At 35.6% G+C, this 14,477-nt stretch overlaps 2 protein-coding genes across 4 annotated transcripts in view; one reads left to right on the top strand and one right to left on the bottom strand.

The window, feature by feature from the left end:
- The window catches only part of LOC117338182 (alpha-2-macroglobulin-like), a 240,187-nt gene that overhangs the window by 117,284 nt on the left and 108,426 nt on the right, over positions 1-14,477 (top strand). For all 3 annotated transcript variants that reach the window (XM_033899429.1, XM_033899431.1, XM_033899430.1), the window contains exon 15: positions 6,647-6,664. In XM_033899429.1, the coding sequence (XP_033755320.1) occupies positions 6,647-6,664 (18 nt within the window). The remainder of the gene's footprint in view (positions 1-6,646; positions 6,665-14,477) is intronic.
- Positions 1,600-7,365, bottom strand: LOC117338184 (FMRFamide receptor-like). Its single transcript, XM_033899433.1, has 2 exons — positions 7,199-7,365; positions 1,600-4,650 (listed from the first exon to the last, which is right to left on the bottom strand). Exon 2 carries the CDS (start codon positions 4,530-4,532, stop codon positions 3,450-3,452), a length of 1,083 nt encoding a protein of 360 aa, XP_033755324.1. The 5' UTR covers positions 4,533-4,650; positions 7,199-7,365; the 3' UTR covers positions 1,600-3,449.

The following is a 14,477-nucleotide window of genomic DNA, read 5'->3' on the forward strand; positions in this document are numbered from 1 at the left end:
AAAGTTAAAAAAAAAAAAAGAACAAACAAGCTACAGATGAAAAAGAAAGATGAGCTATTACAAACACGGTCGATCCTGACAAATTTACGGTAATGGGTTTTTGAAATATTGGCGGAAGTTTCGCACTCGATCTCTCCAACAGGTCTTCATGAACACAATTTCCTCCGAACATATTTTCCCTTTATGTCAATTTTATAATGTATGGGTTGTGTATGTTGGTGTCTTATATCTGGGAGGCCGGAGAAATGTCTTAACAATTGTTGATCTTGATAGTAAAGTAATTACATCTGTAATGTAATAAAATGGCACTTCTGTGAATGAACAATTATAATCAGGTGATCAGTATAGACAGGTGGAAGTTATAGACAGGTGGTCACTATAGACAGGTGTTAGTTATAGACAGGTTGTACTACCAGATATAGACAGGTGGTCACTATAGACAGGTGTTAGTTACAGACAGGTGGTCACTATAGACAGGTGGAAGTTATAGACAGGTGTTTTATAGACCGGTGGTTGTTATAGACAGGTGTTTGTTATAGACAGGTGTTTGTTATAGAAAGGTGTTTGTTATAGACAGGTGGTTGTTATAGACAGGTGGTAGTTATAGACAGGTGGTAGTTATAGACAGGTGTTTGTTTTAGACAGGTGTAGTTATAGACAGGTGGTAGTTATAGACAGGTGGTAGTTATATACATGTGGTATTTATAGACAGGTGGTTGTTATAGACAGGTGGTAGTTATAGACAGGTGGTAGTTATAGACAGGTGTTTGTTTTAGACAGGTGTAGTTATAGACAGGTGGTAGTTATAGACAGGTGGTAGTTATATACAGGTGGTTGTTATAGACAGGTAGTTGTTATAGACAGGTGTTGGTTATAGACAGGTGGTAGTTTTAAACAGGTGGTTGTTATAGACAGGTGTTTGTTATAGACAGGTGGTAGTTATAAACAGGTGGTTGTTATAGACAGGTGATTATAGACAGGTGGTAGTTATAGACAGGTGGTTGTTATAGACAGGTGGTAGTTATAGACAAGTGTTTGTTATAGACAGGTGGAAGTTATAGACAGGTGGTTGTTATAGACAGTTGGAAGTTATAGACAGGTGGTTGTTTAAGACAGGTGGTTGTTATAGACAGGTGGTAGTTATAGACAGGTGGAAGTTATAGACAGGTGGTAGATATAGACAGTTGGTAGATATAGACAGGTGGTAGTTATAGACAGGTGGTAGTTATAGACGGGTGGTAGTTATAGACAGGTGGAAGTTATAGACAGGTGGTAGTTAAAGACATTCTGGTAGGCAGGATAATCTTTAATGACAGGTGGTCATAGTATGCAGTGTATATATATATATACATAGATTCTGACACTTGCAACAAACAAGACAGAATAACTTTAGTATAAAGATATTCATAAATAATCTCAGGTATCAAGCTATTTCACCAGGGCTCCTTACCTTCAGAAAATTATAAAACACAAAATTGTTCAAAAGAAATTAAACAAATTAAGCTGTAGTAATATTGCCGATGTTTTCCAATATAGATCAGGAGGGTTGGCAAAGCCAGGCCCTAATTATGTATATTCAAACAAAACTAACATCACAAATATAATTTCTTTATGTACAATGAAAAATATCCGATGACAATACACAAAGTTATAGTATATAATAAATATTGGCCATATTTATATCTGGTGATCATTTTATACAATGATAGTTTCTTATGTACATTAACTACTGCTGAATTCTTGATCATACAGTCAAAAGCTAATAAGGTCACTGTTACTAAAAATAGAATTTCCATGCATTTCTTGTTATGTGATGAAGAATTACAGTTTTGCTATATACTATACTAAAATGATGAATATTACGTTTGATATTTGTGCATCCTACAGTTAAGCGACAAATAGAGTACATTGTAGGCAACCCATGTTAGTCTCTTTGATTAGCGACTGTACAATCGAATATGGGTTTCCCACAATGATTATGAAGTAACATATTTCACAAACTATATTGACCCTTGGACAAGTTGGAATGCTCAAATCATCAGTCGAAATTGTCATGAAAGGCAGATACAGTCAAACTTTGTTATCTAGAAATCAGTGGGGTCATAAAAAAAAAAATAGGAATATTGTGAAGAATTTTCAGGTCACCTTGGACGAAATCACAAATGACCTTTTCTAATTGCCTTTTTGCCATCGTCGTGCATGGTGCGTTGTGCCTCGTGCGTTTGTAAACAATAAACATTTTTGACTTCTTCTCAGAAACCCCTGAACCAATTTCAATGAAACTTTGCAGTTTCCATGGTCAAAGATCAACCAAAATTGTGAATGATAGAGTCCCCAACCCACAGGGGCTTAAGGGGCAGGGCCAAAAAGGGTCAAATTGACTAAAATTTCAAAAAATTTATTTCTCAACTCCTAGATATGGTAGAATCAAATGCTTTTCACAAAAAGAAATTCCCTAAAGTCCTTTACCAAAATTGTGAATTTCATAACCCCCTGGTGTGGGGGTTAAAACTTTACTATGGTTTATATATAGGGAAAACATTTTTTACTATCATTTGTTTCATTTCTATTGGAATTCATTCTAACTTGGTTATATATACCATTATCACCATGGGGTAACAGCTTGATGGTATGCACATGTTGGCCCTGACTGACCCCTTGAATTGAATTTTTACTTAGACTTATGCAAAGTCTTCGAGTTAACTGTTCGAGATAATAAAGTTTGACTCTGTACAAAACCAGAAAATTATTGTCACATTTGCAGCCTTGTAATTTCTTAACAGTGTCACTTTAATAAAAATTAAATTAGTCAAAATGTTGAGGTTGTTTTCATTGAGGGTATGCACTTGCACCCCAAGCCTTCAGTTGTTTAAATTAGTCAATCTGCTAAGGTTGTTTTCGTTGAGGGTATGTACTTGCACCCCAAACCTTCAGTTGTTTGTGGTTTTGATACATTGCCCAAAGCATGATTAGCTAGAAAACAGTTCGACATAAATTTTTCATCACTGACATTTTGAAAAGTGTTAAGATTAATTAAAAAGAAAATTATGTATTTGGGACTTAAAAATTAATTTCAGAACAGGAAAAGAAAAATTTTAGTCAACTTGAAAATTTTTCTTTCAAAGTAAAAATAAATGATCTTGAAATACACAGCTATTATTAAGTAGAGGGCTGACAGTGCTGTGGATAGGCAGACAACTGTCGGTCTACTTAGCCAGCATGATTGGCAAACCTAGATATTGACAGGTACATTGACAAACGCCTCTCGTGGATAAATGAAAGCTATTGCATCTTATTGATGGTGTGATTTTCATGTATTGGTTTATATACGATATGTAAATTAGCCGCTAATCCTGACTTTGTTGTCTGTATTGATTCATCCAAATGGTGCCATCTCTTTTGACAAGCTTTATACAAGGGCCAACAAAAATTAGAATTTTCGCCCCAAATCATGGTCCTTTGAGTGGTTGCTTGCTACAGTCTGTCATATTGAATTTATAAGAGTCTCTGCGATTGTTGTACCAATCACAACAGAGAATGTGTCGGAGTGTCTTACGGAAGTACGGGCTGATGATACAATATAGGACAAAGTTCACCGAGAAGTTCACAGACTGCATAAAGTTCATGACCACTTCGATTGCTTTGTATGTAGCATCGCTGTCACTTTTGGTGATCTGGGCAATGTGCAAAACAATTTCAGAGGGCGCCACCAGTATAAAAAACATGACCACGATGACAATAAGCGTTATTGTCAGTGTATTGTTCGAATCCTTTGGGTCTTGTTCGCAGTGAAATTTTTGCCGTAGTTTGTACGATTTATGAATTTTGTAGCAGATGCAGATATTGAAACCTATTAGAAGAATGAGGGGAATGAAATTACCGACAATCGCCCAAAGAACACGGTAGCCATCGTCGAGCATGTTGCTGTTACACAGTGGTACTTGTTTTAGATGGTACACTTTTGAGGTCATATTTTCGCACAAAACTTCATGAATCTGATACCGCCATAACACTGGAATATTAAACGCGACAGACACTAGATATACGAGTACTATAATTAACTTCGTTTTACTCAAAGTCATGAAAAGTTTGCTATTGAGCGGATGGCAAATTGCAATATACCTTTCCGTTGCCATGGTTACTGTCAGCCAGGTGCTCGACATAATAAATACATTGATGACCGCTGTGGAATACATCCCATAATATAAAATGAAGCCTTTCGTTTTGTAATATTCCCCTGTTGGTAAGAATGTCGTAGGAAAGGCGAACACGCAAAACATTAAATCCGACAAGGCCAAGCCAATGAGACACACATAGGCAGCTTGCTCGACCGTCCGATAAGACTTTTGTAGTTTCCGACGTGTGAGAATTGTCAAGTTTAGAATATTTCCCACAATTCCAAATAAGCAGACTACAGGGAGTCCGTAATTGTAGAAAACATTACTAATATCCTTGAGGACTCGTTTCTGTGCCTCAGTAAAGTTGACAGGGGGAGCTAATCCTGATTCGTTTCCTATGGGAACACACTCCATGATGGAACTCTTCACTGTTTGAAGTCAAGAAATCACATCACTGGATCCATACAGATCTGTAGCTGGAAAAGTGTGATGCACAACTTTTTAACTTCTGTCAACTTCAAGGGGCGACAATCTGAAAAATTGAAATAAAACAAGCTAGATTATATGATGAGTTTCGGGTAAATTTTGAAACTGCATGGCCTGGGAAACCTTATTTAAGTAAATCACATCCAAAGACATGCATTTACATCTCAGATTGTCTCAGAGATGTTTTGGCTGGAATGGTAATGAAATATTTTGAGTACTTGGGAACGAGCCATATGTAATTTCATGTACAGAAACTTAAATGTATATCCTTAAACAAATATGGTTGCCGATGCTCTTTTATCTATCAAGCCAGCAATATATGAAAATTGGTTTGTATATATCTTTATTGAAACATCCTGTACAGGTTTGGAGGTTAATGAATTTATTTTTGTATTTTCGTGTTTATTAAATCTGTCGGAGTTAGTAGATTTGTTTGTTCGGTCTATTATAAGATTTATTACCATAATGGAGACAGAAATTTCTCAATGCTTGTGTTGCAGTGTGTCACAGGGGAATACCGCTCATCATTACATTGCTTCAAAATAAGTTAGTTTCCGAGACGAAAATTAATTTAGCTTGACTGTATATGCACATAAATATGGCCAAATTTCTGTCATTTGCGCCGTCAAGAAATTATTTTTCCCCTGTGTGGAGAATATAGCATGATAATTTGTGTGTTTTGATTGGTCCAAATATTATGTGGAATCGGCAGGGTAGCGAAATTAGTTTGGGATTACCAAGTTACAAATTACTTGTAGTGTACAGAGAGTTTCCACTATCAGCTGGTCACGTCATATTTGATGGAGACAGAAATTGTTTTGATGTTTGGCATCCGACAGTCATAAATATCTACTTCATTTATAACTGGCTGTGTTAAAGGTCAGTTGTCCTCAGAATCTCTTTGTTACCTGATCGTTGATTTTTTTTTTATTTCGAAATTCAATTTCTTGACTGAGTGGGTGGATAATCTCCCCTGGTACCGGTTATTGATTCTGATGTGTTGTTACATCGGTAACATTAAACGCTGTCTATGTTCGTAGACCTGATGTGGTAAAATGCAGAATTCGACCCTTCAAGTTCTGTCTGCTTTGATGAGTGGACATGTTTAAATTCTGTCATATGATCAGAATACCGTCATAGAGATGAACAAATAGATATTTCGCCACCAAGAAATAATATTTAGTTTCAGTGTTTTTTTCGCCTCCAAGGAATCACAATTTTGATCACTGATTTTTTTTTTTTTTTTTTTTAGTATTATTTTGTTCATGTGAGATTGTATGAATGCATGGTGAGTATGGGCATAATCTGATTGAAGTTATGTGTAATTAAGTTTCCATCAAACACACCAATTACATCTAATTTCAAATAGATTGAATGGGCGAGAGGCGTATGGTGAAAGTTGTGTGCCAGGTAGATACTTGTGCTGTTATGTTTGCCTTTGTATATAATGTATCATCTCTTGTGTTATTGTGATAAGTTGTAAAACTTAAGCAAATAAAGAATCGGAATCTGAATCTGTTGAGGAACTGTCTCAGAGTCTATTAGTCTTTGATTATACTTATATAAACAATGGATTATAGATCTTCAACAAAGAAATCGCCTTGTTTATATTTACATGTTCATAAAGAAGACTTTTTTCATTGTTGTTCTAATTGTAAAATGTCTCCGATTTGAAACAATCGGATGAGCAGCTGCATGGACTTCAATTTCAGATTATTAATAATCAAGCTGTATTTGAGTATTGTTTTGTTAATCAATAAAAATAATTGAATTAAAAAAAAAAGTAAAATAATTTTTTTTATCAGTTATCAAGAAATAGTAATATAACATTGTAAAAAATTATATTAATGGAAAATGACAGAAACTAAAAACGAAATTTGCAGTCATGAAACCAGTGTAAAAATGATCCCATTTACAGTACAGTAATTGCAATTATGATCAAGTGTTGATTTTTTTTCATATTTTTTTTCTGTACACTTAACATGTAAATATGATCATCGTTTTGTTCGTAAATAAAATTAAAATGTTTTATTTATCGACAGGTCCAGTCACCAGAGACGGTAAGTACACTTTTACCTATCTGATTTACCTGTAACGAGGTAGACCTGCGTCTGTTTCATACTTTAACACACCTTTATTACTCATATCTGTCTGATTTACCTGTAACGAGGTAGGCTGGCGTCTATTTCATACTTTAATACACCTTTATAAATCATATCTCTTTGATTTACCTGTAACGAGGTAGGCCGGCGTCTATTTCATACTTTAATACACCTTTATAAATCATATCTCTTTGATTTACCTGTAACGAGGTAGGCCGACGTCTATGTCATACTTTAATACACTTTTATAAATCATATCTGTCTGATTTACCTGTAACGAGGTAGGTCTGCATCTATTTCATGCTTTAATACACCTTTATAAATCATCTTGTCTAATTTACCTTATAATGATTTTGACAGTGCTATTGAATAAGTAAAAAAAATCATAAATTCAAATTGTTTACTGAAAACAATTACAAATCGATCATAATTAGAGATTTTCAAACATCTTTGATTATCAGAATGTTCACTTTGAGCGAAACAATTGCTTACCTTTTAGCTCCAGAGATGATTTGTTGATGGACTTGTAATGAAGTGATGTAGAATCAAATTTCGGTTGTCAGTGACCGTGTGATGTGTGGTATTTTCAGCCCAGAGCAAAAATCTACGGTTCAGTGGTCAAGTCAAGTAGTCGCAGTGTGTTGAACTTAAGATAGAGTCAGATCCTGTGGAAAATAGAAAGATATATATATATTGACATTTGTCAAAATTTTTAAGCGATATATATAAACAACAGATATTAAAAAAAAAAAAAAGTATATACGCAATGGTATACCAGGTTTGAAATTCAATTTTGACTGTTGTGCAATATAGGTATATATTCATCATGGGATTACCATACATGAAATACACAAGAAGCAATACTTAATAGTGATATGATTCTATACATTTCCATGGTTTCAGTTTTGTCAGGTCAAAGGTCATGGTGATGCAAATTTGTATAAACAATTTCTGTATGATGATGCCAGAGCATTTATTGTTGGAATAAAAATGTCTATACTGGAAATTTAATGTCTGATTAGGAAAAATATTTTGATCAATTGATATGTGACAAATCATAAATTGATGAACTAATACATGGTCCTGATTCCATTTCAATATTAGGAAAAACATTTTATCACATCTTTATCAGTGAAATATGAAAAAATTATTCATTCTATAAAAGCAATATTTTTCATTAAAACGCTGCTATTATACAAATGACAATGGGAGAAATTAAAAGCATACACGTATATTTCGCTACATTACTTGTGTACACTCGTGATAGATATCAAAATATTAGCCCCCCTTTTGAAATATATTTGGTATTACTGAATTAAGATACTGTTAGATATCCTCTATGAAATGAAACATTTTCTTGCAGGTACAATAGCTATAGATCATGTAATATTTCTGAATATTGGTAAATGCTTTATCAAATGAATTTTATAGATAGCAGACCTGTTGTCATTGCTCAAATTTACCTACAGCATATTAATTGGAATCAGAAAAGTTGCAAAAAAAGAGCAGAAAATGAAGTTATTACGTACTTGATCATTACATTACAAGCTCCTTTGACCAGTCTCGAAGTCATCCTATTATAGGTATAGATATATACACCTCGAGACCATGCTTCTGTCAAGCTGTTTATAATCTGGTATTGTGATTGTATCGGCCAATCCTAATCAGGTATTACAATTTCTTCATTATCTGTGATGGGGTTATTGACCAATCATAAGCCCTGTTACATAATGTCTAATAGAAAGTAGCCTGGAGGCTTAAGATATAAATGTATGTGCTTGCATAGCAGGGACAGAGGACTAATTGACCTGGATATATGGCTTGTAGATAATTTCTGTAGGTGATCACCTGGACAGGCAGGTGAGAAAGCACCAGGTATGTTAAGTTTATCTGTATATAGCGAGTCTTACCTAGCAACCAGATTTGATCAGGTAGATATTGCTGGCTACCTGTCTCCAGGCAAATTTTAGAGTGTTAGTGATTCTATGATAACATATGCGGTGCCCAAATTGCCTCTGGGATTTAGGAAATTATGGTGTGAAAAATAAATAACTTCCTGAATTTGATACAATTGTATTGGGAATGTTGTTTATTTTATTATCCTATTCCACAAACATAAAATGCTGAATTTACTGCTTTTCCTTGGGGCATGTCCATAAATAAACAGTTCATGGTCATGACCATTTTAACATGGATTTAAGTACTTTTCACTGACAATCTTGTCAGTCATGAGTATATATCGATACCATTTGACAATTCTGTAGCATTCCATGACAATGCAATGTGCTAAAATGCAAATTGCTCTCAATATTTTGACTGAAGTTGATGAACTACCACCATCATGATGGTCAATGAAATAACTCATCATATCATGGCCGCCCAGGTTGTTGATACATGAATATCGATGGAGAATCTGTATCGATATATACACATGTATAGACATGCAGTCGTCAGTTACATTTTTGAATGTATATACATTTTAACATAATTGACATATCATGCACAGAAAATTCACAGCAGAATTTTTCAGTCATTTCTAGGGCTATAATGAAGCGAGTGACAATTTTTTATTGGCACTAAATGACAATGCTTAATTAATACTATTTTCGATTTGAGGTCTTGGTAACTGAAATCACCTTAAGATTTCTACAGAATGTATAAATACCGGAAAAATCTATTATCAAAACTAAATTGTAGGAATTCATTTTCATATATAGTTTTAGTGATTTAGAGATAAAATATATCCTTCAGTTCTTTGAACGATTTATTTATTTCCCGAAAATATTTTGTAAAATTTGAAAGAATTGGTGAATAGAGTTTTAATGATAAATGTCACCTTGCATGTTGTAATTAGCAGGTTTGAAAATGTACTTACGGGTATATGTCTATAAATCTGCAGTGAAAAGTTAAAAAAAAAAAAATGATACGTTATTTAATACTAGTAACCAATGACAGCTGGCATCATCCCTGTCAACATTTGACTTGATGGACTTTTGTTTTTTGCATCTACAATTGTGATGAAATACATTTCTTAATGTGATACATGTCCAACTTAAAAGTGCAAAGACAAATCGGGACTGATATAGTTATGTCTAATTCTTGTTTTTCTTAACTGTGACAGAGCAAGCTATTACAGTAATTGGTATTACTTTTCTGGCAGTCATCAATGCAGGTATTAGCAGCTTAGTATGCGAAAGCATCCCACAAGCAAAAATACCTTGTGTTAAACAGTTAGGCTGGATTACAATCAACTGGTCTCCACATTTTCATGTCCTTAAAGTTTCACATAACATCTACATGTACTGGTAATTGCGTTTTTTTAAAATTAATTGAGTGACAATCAAATGTTGAGGTTTAATGTGTGTTTTAAATAGACTTCTCAATTACGTCAAACAAACTCGCAACAAGAAATGGCGTTCAATTTTATCTATTGGGGACAGGTTCCGGCGCCACTCCTAAATGACAGCATGACATACATTGGGTGTACCGTTCCCAGTTTTTATTTGACGGAAAGTACGATTCTCCGGGCTATAAATTAGGAAAAATCAACATGCCTGTAGGTTTGGTCTGGCAGATTCTCGACTGTTAATTTAAGTACTGAACAAGATTTCCCAAAACTGAATTGAAGCTGACCTGTCTAATTATTTCTACATAATTTGGTTTTGGAAAATAACATATTGTAAGAGAGTAAATTAAATTCTTCTAGATCCCCGGGCCATTTTGAAATTTAATTAACGGCTTCCTTCTCAGCCACAAATCAAAATCTTTAAGATGCTGTAATTAAAACACTTGTATGACTGTATATGTACCACTATGAACCTTCCTATTCCCCCCCCCCCCCCCCCCCCCCCCCCCTTTTTTTGTACGTATTTAAGAGTACTGCACATTGTTTCCAGTAAATCCTCTGTGGGGTTTATTTATAAACTTACTTTGTTGTGGTCAATGCTATATGGAATTGTCTTGTGTATTGGGTCCTGCATCAGCCCAACTCTTATCAATAAGCCTGTTATTGACATGTCATTAAAGAGGAAGGTTTAACAACAAACTTAAAAACTTTGTATTAATTTAATAAATAGGTTTTGAAATTTATAAAATGAAAATTTGAAAATTTTACATTATTTTGAAGAACTTTGAAATTTCTTGTGACATTTAATTTTCATCCAAACAGCCAGGTAATCAATTTTTTTCTCTATGAATTTTTTTTTGTAAAATTACGGGGAGGTGATTTTAATCACAACAGCTGCAGTGAGTACATAGAAGAAATCGTTTACATTTGGCGAGATTTTGAGTTGTAATCATCAGATGACAGTATGGTTGATATAGAAGGATTTATATGGACCTGATGCAATAATCCATCCAGTAAAAGATAATCCCCCTCACACACCAACCTTACCCCACCTCATCCACCATCCCAACCCAGCCCCCACCCCACACACACTAACCTACCCCACCCCACACACACCAACCTTACCCCACCTCATCCACCATCCCAACCCATGCAGCCCCCACCCCACACACACACCAACCTACCCCACCCCACACACCTCCCCAACCAAGCCCCCACCCCACACACACTAACCTACCCCACCCCACACACACCAACCTTACCCCTCCCCATCCACCATCCCAACCCATGCAGCCCCCACCCCACACACACACCAACCTACCCCACCCCACACACCTCCCCAACCAAGCCCCCACCCCACATACACCAACCTACCCCACCACACCCACCATCCCAACCCAGCCCCCACCCCACACACACTAACCTACCCTACCCCACCCACCATCACAACCCAGCCCCACCCCACACACACCAACCTTACCCCACCCCACACACCTCCCAGACTCACACCACTCACACCAGCCCACCCTATCCTCCACACACCAACCTTACCCCACCCCACACACCTCCCAGACTCACCCCACACACACCAACCTTACCCCACCCCACACACCTCCCAGACTCACCCCACACACACCAACCTTACCCCAACCAACACACCTCCCAGACTCACACCACACACACCAGCCCACCCTATCCTCCACACACCAACCTTACCCCACCCCACACACCTCCCAGACTCACCCCACACACACCAACCTTACCCCACCCCACACACCTCCCAGACTCACACCACACACACCAGCCGACCCTATCCTCCACACACCAACCTTACCCCACCCCACACACCTCCCAGACTCACACCACACACACCAGCCCACCCTATCCTCCTCTGAGGATAAACACAATTAATAGAAATGTAACTAAGTGCAGAACTTTTTTTTCTGTATGATGGACCAAATATATCTACCAGTAGATTTTGTCTTCAGAACTTGAATTATGTGATGTTTAAATCCCTCAATGTAACATCTCTGTATAACAAGAAATGTTGTTCGTGTAAACAAATTATATTTTTCTTTGTTGCTTAAATATATAGAGTCATGAAAACAAAGAAAGAAAATTCAGTTTTTTACATAAATAGCTTTGTAGATGTATACCAACAAGCTATTCCAGTGATTCTGATCGATCTAAGGTCAAGGTTATGTCAGAGGTTGAATCTCCAGCTGAACTGATTGTGTGGGAGGCGGGGCCCTGTCTAGATAGTTCCTATTATCTGAATGTCTGTCATCATCAAGTGATGTTCAAATAACTATGACAGATTTGTAAATTGCTTCTCCATCACTGAAGTTTTGACCAGTAGTGGACACAGCAGGCCACAATCATTGGCATCACTCCTATGGGACTGACCAGTGTAGATTGTTTTCGGTTCTCTATATATATATATATATAATATAAAGAAAAGGAAAAACTCGACAACTCATCTTTAGCACTTTCCTCACATCTCGGCGATTCTTCAGAGTCTGAAGAATTGCCGAGATGTGACAAAAGTGCTAAAGACGAGTTGTCAAATTTTTCTTTTTCTTTATGTATTACTTCGTCCATAGCGATCATACTTAATGATTTTATTAGATATATATATACTTGTCTATGAACAGAACCATCCGTTAGAATTTTGTTAGGTAGGGGTATGTCACAGGATTATATACATTTTAAGTTAAGGCGTTATGATACCTTGTTCTGTACAATTCTTTGAATATAGTCATGATCAGCATCAAATTGATATTGATGTTGTAAATTACAGTTGGTATTTTGATGGTCAATTTTCAGATGGTAAGCACAAATATATGAACTAATAATGACCAAAGACTTCATTATATCACAATAAGTCCAATACTCACTAAGGTTGTGATATTCCAATATAAACTGTATTATTCATTATTAAATTTAAGAGGATGAAAACAAATGAAAAAAAGGGAGAAGATAAATTGGAAATAAAAGGAACTGTTAATCGTCTGTTTCAATGTTTGTATGAATTTTCTGTTTACACCATGAAAACTAGAATAATTAGAAATCACAAATGTTTATGGTCATGTTTACTGTGTTTACTGGAGATTAGATTTTTCATTCTAGCCGCGGTTGATTTCTTTAGAATGTTATTGAATCAATAGAATTGAAGATAAATATTCTCTTAAAAAACGACTTGTCTTGTTAAATCCAATTCCTGAAGAAATACCATGACAATTTACCTTGGTCTTAAACGTCTAAACAATTTACCTCTTTCCCAGTAACACCAGTGGCACGTATTCCTGCAGGTATTCAAGCTATCAACACCAGCTTAAAGTTTAATGATGTATCTATTGTTTAACAAATTGTTTAACATGCAATAAAACTTTTGCTTCGCTTATAAACCTATTTGGAGCTCTTCAATGAAGGAATCCCCAGCGGCATTATCGGTAACGTCATGGATTCTGATAAATTTGGTATTAACGGGCTTTAAATAGGAAACTCAATCATCAAGTCAATACTCTGAAGACTAACTTTCTTCTTAATCTCATTGACTCTTCACTTAACTTTGGAATTTAAAGCTAAATACCGCTAAACCAGTCTCAGTAGATTAAGTTAATGGGTTTATGTGTACAAATCAAAATCATTCATTTTCAGTACTTAGCAAGAGGCGGGTACAAGGTTTGTAACAAATCCAATTGATCCTATTTTTAGTACATTCAAGTACTTACCAAGAGTGCAGGTACTTTTAATAAATTATTCAACATCTAACTGTACCTTCAAAAATTATTCAACATCTAATTGTACCTTCAAAACCTAACAGTGCATCCTTGGAATCAAAATTTTTGCATGTTGGCAGTTTTCAAATGTATAATGATCAAAATAAGAATTAAGGTCAAATGTCAAGGTCATCAGTATGCTATAAAGCTGCAAAAATGATTTCAGTTCAATAGGTTGTTGTCTTCAGATAAAAAACGCTTCATGCATTAACTTCATTTGGAAATATGGCTTGTTCAGAACTCTCAGGTTTGACAAAAGGTCCCGGACACATTAGACAATTGATTTCTGATATTGTTATAAATTTGGCCAATGAAATTTGTACAATGCACCATTGCCTTAGTTCTTGCCTGAATGAAATCTCTTTCCATATATAAAGGTCAAATGGAAAGGTCACTGTTTCTATGATTTAAAAATTGGTTGCTGTTTTTATATCAGTACATATATACTCTATTAGACTGGTAACAATCAACTACATATACATATTGTTACCTCAGCAATTAACAGTCAAGGTTGAAGGTCAAATACCAAGGTCACTGCGTTACCAAAAATGAAACCAATCAAGCTTCCACCACACAAATGCTTCAGATCATCGAGGTCTCTCGATAGTTGTCTTCAATTAATAGAAGGCTTCGACAATTAATT

The sequence above is a fragment of the Pecten maximus genome, chromosome 11 (assembly GCF_902652985.1).
Source record: "Pecten maximus chromosome 11, xPecMax1.1, whole genome shotgun sequence".
NCBI classification, from domain to species: Eukaryota; Metazoa; Mollusca; class Bivalvia; order Pectinida; family Pectinidae; genus Pecten; species Pecten maximus.